Here is a 6493-nt window from a genome sequence, read left to right on the forward strand (position 1 = left end):
TTTGAATTGGACAATAACCGGTGCAATGCCATCAGCCATTCAATCTTTCAAGGAAATACTAAACTTAAGTCCATCACAGAAGAGCTGATATGTAAGAAATACGTATCGAGATTTATTTTACACGAGGAAAGGCAGTAACGCAGGTGAGCGATGTGGCCTATGGGCCACGTTTGATAACTTACGTCACTTAGATTTGACATATATTGATTGATTGATTATGCTAATGTTGTGTAAAAAAAAAAGTCAGGAAAATGATTTCGACCAGTCTGCTATAACATCAACGATGGAAATTTAAACTGTTTATTTTTGAGATACAGTACAGGCTAGATATTTTAATGCGTAGTATTAATTTCGAATGAGTATCGGGATGTCAACATTAAATATCTGCGATGGCAGTTGTCATTTTCGCAGATGTTCCTTGAAGGAAACTTTGTATTCAATTTAGATCCGAAATTGTTTGTCTTCGTTTTGATAAAAGAAAAAAATACAGCTTTCAATCCTTGCCGTGTAACAGTATGTGTTTGTAGATCAAAATATGACTGACAATAGACAAATTTAACACGTAACAAAGAAAATGAAACCATTTTACAGTATGTATAAACGTAGATTTAATGCTGGGTTAACAACTTCTACATTTCATGTAGTAGAATATCCCCCGTTTCGTGATGAAGCAAAATATAGAAAACAAATTCTTTAGCACTTAGTGTTGAATGAGGGCGACTCGGAGATGACTAACTTATCTTCTTCATACAAGTGTTATGCAGATATATAATTATATTTGGCACCGAATCAGATACGAATTCCCTATCACCGCGTAGTTAATCTGTAAGCCTCGTTATCAGATTCTCAATCTCACTATCAGTCAATTGTCACTGCACTCTTACATCATACGCAGATTAACTACAAACAATGCCAAAATAATACTTTTGTAAAGCATTGTTTAAGCGATTTCTTTGCAGCGACAACCCGCACCATGTGTTTTGTCGGCAATTGGAAAACATTAGTCAATTGAGGTGTGTAGATTTCTTCCGAAAATCAAAACCATATTGTCATGAATGAACGTACGTCATTTTCTGATGAATCGATGTATTTTTTGAGATTCTATTGCTGATGTGATTCTGCCCTAAACATTAGTCATATCCCCTTTCTAGACAACGCTGGAGAAGATTAGACTGTGCCAAATCGGAATCATCATTACACTGCATTTCCACATGAATTCCAGGAAGTCTTCCTTTTAGTGCGCGCACACTACTGCTATACAACATCCGCTGTTTCACCTGTATAGTATCCGGGATCCTAAGTGCAATAAAATAGTGATAAATTGTTCATTCATAAACATGTAATACTAACGATAAACGTTTTTACAATCAGCAGAGTGTTTACTTACCATAAAAAGAAAACTATTTTGTTCACCATCCTTTCTTTTACAGTGTAGCTAAAATCAAATACACCATATCGTCCCTCTCCCTTTATTCCCGCGTTCTGAAGTTCCGTTACAAAATTGTCGTATGAGCATCCTTTAGAATAATAACAAAAAATCAATCAGAACAACCATACCAATATTATCCAAATATTCAACAAAGCAGGAAGAAGGTTTATTTAGTTAACTGTAAAATATACACATTTTACACGTATCAATATTTCATGTAACTAACCTACTGGTCCTATTTTGTCTACGATGATGCGCTTTTTGTCATCAGAGAGGCGGTAAATAATGAACTGGGCGGAATGATGAAGTTGTAGGTTAATATAGGACTGGATACAATTGTCGTCTACCTCTACACCGGATGTCTGTTTAATCAGGAAAAAAAACGGGTTTATTAAGATAAATAGAAAAATATTAATTAGATGTTAAAATGTTGACATAAAAAAGAAATATTAATTAGACATCAAATAATACATCAAGCGACACTATAATCGTTTCTCTGCAAGTGCAAGGAAGCATCGCTAGTTGCGAAACTCACAAAGTACAAAGGTAGCCAATAACAGATTCCTCAAAATTATATCAACGGAGGTTAAACGAAAGTTTGAGATCTGGTAAATATTTCATATGGGAGTGAGAAAATTATAGTATGTGATCCGTTAAGAGCCTTATAAAACCCAGATTTGTTATCTTAATGAAACAAGACTTGTTCAAGGAACACTCAATTGAAATTAACAATTATCCGAAGCACAGACAACCAATGTCACTTGAAGCTCTTCGGAAACAATATTGGGCGACGGCCAATCCTGGCAGTGCATTCCTCGAATAGCTTTGTTTATGTATATCCAGTGCAAGTCTCGCATTCCATGAAGGAAAACAACACTGCCATATTGAAAACGCGTTAAATAAATAAGAAGAAAGTATAGGTATGAAGGAAATCAAACAGCTGAGGTGGTATACACTGTACAAGAGAAATCAATTTTAAGAAAAGAAATACGTTTCTTGTCTTAATTTTAAAAAGAAAAACTCATAAATCCAGAAAGTCGTCAATTCTCTATATGACTTCATAGTATTTACTGAAAACTGAATGTTAACTATTCAAGGCCCCTTATATTTCATCAAAATCGACACTTCCCTTTAGTAGAAAATTGATATACACAAAAGTTAACAGGGAATAATATTCAGTTTTATAATAGTAAACATATTTTATTAGAAAGTTCCTCAAAACTAAAATAAAGTTTATACGTACCGGGCCCGTACAGAACCTTTTGGCCATACTGTATATCTTTGAAAATGGAAAACAATTCTATCTTCACATGGGCAGTGCGTAGCGTAAAATAATGTGTTTAGCGCAAAAATTAGTAACAGATTCTTATCCCAGCACATACATAGATATATGAGTAATATTCTCCGAAGATCGAGCGCGCCTGCACTGTTCAATATAGGCTTGTCTTGTCTTGCTCAATACCGCTGTGATGATGATGCACACAGACGTCTCAAGCAGTGATTGGTTCCACGAAGAATCTCGTGCTCAGCGAACAGAATCGACGTCATTTTCGATACGCATGGCACATTTCAACATCTATTGTACTTGGATGTGGCCATAACGAACATGAAAGTGAAAACACAATTTAAAAAATTAATATAACATTTTCATTTTTGAAAAGTAGTGAAACTTACAGTGTAGTATTCGTTTAATTTTGAGTGCACTTTTGTCAAAATTGTAGTTAGGGTTTTGATACGAGACGAAGACGAGTGTACTATGTGTCAAAACCCCGATTACTATTTTTGTACAAAGTGCAAAATATAACATCATGATAGATAATATGCTGTCAATGTTATTTTTCAAAATATTAAGGTAGGTTCGCATTCGGTACGGAGCAAAAGGCAATCACTCTGAATTATCTCCATCGTTGATTGATGTAGTTATTCTAAACACGATATCAATTAGTTTGTAATTTATCAATAACGGTTATAACTCATCAGTTCTTGTGTTAATTTAATATTGGACAATTTTTAAAATAAATATAATAATATTATATTGGTTACTTGAAAGCTTTATTGTATATATATTTTATTTATCCACAAGTAGTGTAGCGCGTCCGTGGCTAATGGATATCGTTTTGCGTGGTGTGTGCGTGGTCTCGGTATCGAGCTCGCTTTATGGCAACTATTTCTCTGAATTTATGGGGTTGTTTCACCTTACTCCATCTGTAAAAAATGAATATTGCCAAAAAGTAAAGACACAAAGTGATAACCATGTACTATGCGAATATAGTAGTGTGTTAGATATATATAAAGAAGCTATCGGGAAGTATATGCTCATTGAATAGCTACATTTAGTATTGCTTGAACCATTTATTTTACAATACATAGATAAATTTAAAGCTAATACTGGCAATCCTCCATTTGACTGCGTCTTCCATCCGCAGTTTACAATGACAAAAACAAGATATGTACATGTATAAAACCAACTGGTCTACGAGTTAAAAGTATTGTGATGGAAAAGTCCTCTCCCCACAGTAGCGCTGTCACCAGCTGGATATCCCTCACCAGCAAGGGAAAACAAATACTAAACAACTATCTGCCCTACTCAACCCCAACCTATACTTAAACCTGGACCATGACTAAGCGACACGCCTAAACAGTCTGAACAAGTCAGAAATAATACTCAAATTCAAAAGTCAATTATTCATTCATTTCAAAGATAAGCAACATGAAATTAACGCACCAGAGGACTTCACTCTTTCGCGTTGAAGCTAAACAATCAGTGAAATATTCACAATAGCTAGTTAAAAGAAAAGCGGATGACAAACGAGTCAAGAAACGAGATGACGAGATCGACTTGTGCACAAAAATCCTACTTAAAACAATTCTATAATTCATCTTTCGAAAACACACTCAAGGGGAATAACTCGGGGCAAAATCAGATATGAATAATGAACGAAATACTCATATCAAGGGTATTCACTCTCGTGAATTACTCAAAATGAAAACAATAGCTTACTCATAAGTAAAAATGTGCTATAACTAGGATCTTAAATCTGTAGATTTCTCGGAGGACGATCACTCTTGAGAAATACCCTACCATAAGCCTTAACTAAATATCAACCTTCAATCTCAAATAAGAAAACAACTCTATGCTGCATTCAATACTAAATTGAACCTAAATCACAAGTTAAAGTGTGAGATCTGTCACAGATTGCATAACTATACTCTATATAAGCAATAAATCAATGATTAATTCCCAAAGAAGAATTTCTCCAAAACATTCCCCAAGATAAATCTATTACACTTATGAGAATCAATTTAATAACTAACTTACTCTAAAACACAAATAATAATAATCCAAATGATTTCTAAAGTTACCCAAAACAATAGAAAAATAAAGCAGACTCAAAAATAATTAAATTAAAATATAACTTCTTTCAGAAATAAAACCTATTCTTGCCCAAATAATAATAATAAAACAAACAGACGATTTACGTCGCTTCCAAATAGAGAGAGAACCGAAAGAGAGCGAGTCTGCGCAAGTACAGCCTTTTATACTAAAAAATACAGAATTCTATATTCTGCACGAGCAAATCATAGAAAAATACAGAAAAACACCGAAATATGTACATGACACGCGTTTGACACAGAAACTCTCAACACAGAATTCTATACTCAAATAACGTCGAATCTCGTCCTTACATAATGAAACAATAAAGTGTTAGAATTCAACATTAAAACATTTGCAATAAAAAAATAATCATCGATACACATCGTATGTACAATGGTAAACCTTTCATATTTCCCGCATTTAAACAGATCGATAATTCTGACATACGGAACTCCTCAGTATGCTTCATACAATCAAAGGTAAACACCATATCGACAGGTAATTGACATTTCAAAGTGAAAGTAGCTGTAATGTTTAAACACGTGTGAAAATTCATCTGTAGAGTAATATACAAGTAAGATACTCAATAATAGATAGCAACAAGTCAATTCCTTAATCATAAGAGAACTATTGATAACGTATGTACAACAATAATACAAAAATAAAAAAAACGATCGATACGGGGTGAAATCCTTACACTACCCCCTCCTGAAATTGTTCAATGTCCTCATGAACAAACTGCACATACACAAGAAAATTCGTACATCAGCAACACACAATGATCGTTTATCGACGGTATCTCTTTGCATCATATCCGTAGTCGTGCCTGTGGTGAACGGGCGACCTTGCCCTAGTGGCTCACCAGTTTGTGGAGTTCCTCTGTTTGCTTCTCCACGGCTCGGGTCAAATTATTAATGGCAGTGGTGACTTGCGAGCAAAATTTTTCTGTTGTTTTGATGATCTCTGCTGGGTCTAGCGATGAGAAAGACGAGGTAGATGACGTAACCGGAGACAAAGGTTTCGGTGTGCTAGCTGGACTCTCTACCAGTTTCTCCTGCTCCGTCTTAGAGGACTCCGGGAGGGTAGGCTCCTCTGAGGTGTTAGGTAGGTCCGGAAATGTTTCGATCTCCTCCCCCAGGATCTCATCCAGGATGTTGCGAACGGGAGGTCCCAATTTCCGAGGGCTGGCCAATTCGATGGTACTGATGGGATCCAAGGAAGCGGCCACTGGTGTTGCCTCCTCTTTCTTCGGAACCTTTGCCATATCTTTCTTCCTTCAATATTCCTCGGAATCCTCCCGTGTCCACCGAATCATGTCTCTACCTTCTTCGATGACGTATGGTTTGGCGGCCACAACCATGTACTTACTTTGGTCGAAAGTGTCCCCACTTTGCTTCCGCTTCTGGGTGTGCTCTTTGAAATGATTCATGTGCCACGTAAACTTCCTTAGCTTCGTACACTTAAACCCACAGAGCTGGCATGAATAAGGTACATTAAAGGACGGCACATGCATTCTCAAAACATGACTCGATGTTAGCCATCTCCCCAGCAGTGACCTTGAAAGGCTTGCACAAAACATATTGGTGTACTCGTCCTCGATCCATCTAAAATAAATTTAAGACATATATGCATTAAGATTAAGAAAATTTGGACTAGTTACTCTGGTGATCTGAGGTTATCACTCTTTC

At 35.9% G+C, this 6493-nt stretch overlaps 1 protein-coding gene across 1 annotated transcript; it reads right to left on the reverse strand.

Annotated features, from left to right (window-relative positions):
- Nucleotides 1-583: 583 nt before the first annotated feature.
- Nucleotides 584-2943, reverse strand: LOC125651587 (cofilin-1A-like). The gene is made up of 4 exons (XM_048880245.2): nt 2673-2943; nt 1656-1791; nt 1388-1517; nt 584-1296 (listed from the first exon to the last, which is right to left on the reverse strand). The coding sequence occupies exons 1-4, from the start codon at nt 2697-2699 to the stop codon at nt 1131-1133; spliced, it is 459 nt and encodes a 152-aa protein (XP_048736202.1). The 5' UTR covers nt 2700-2943; the 3' UTR covers nt 584-1130.
- Nucleotides 2944-6493: the final 3550 nt, after the last annotated feature.

This window comes from Ostrea edulis, chromosome 5 (assembly GCF_947568905.1).
Source record: "Ostrea edulis chromosome 5, xbOstEdul1.1, whole genome shotgun sequence".
Lineage (NCBI taxonomy): Eukaryota > Metazoa > Mollusca > Bivalvia > Ostreida > Ostreidae > Ostrea > Ostrea edulis.

Bases quoted from the DNA above. Each gene is read 5' to 3' on its own strand.
- LOC125651587 (XM_048880245.2), bottom strand. From the start codon at position 2,699: ATGGCCAAAAGGTTCTGTACGGGCCCG. The intron at 1,518-1,655 runs GTTAGTTACATG...ATTATTCTAAAG, and splicing joins AGACAAAATAGGACCAGTAG to GATGCTCATACGACAATTTT. The intron at 1,297-1,387 runs GTAAGTAAACAC...TATTGCACTTAG, and splicing joins AAAATAGTTTTCTTTTTATG to GATCCCGGATACTATACAGG.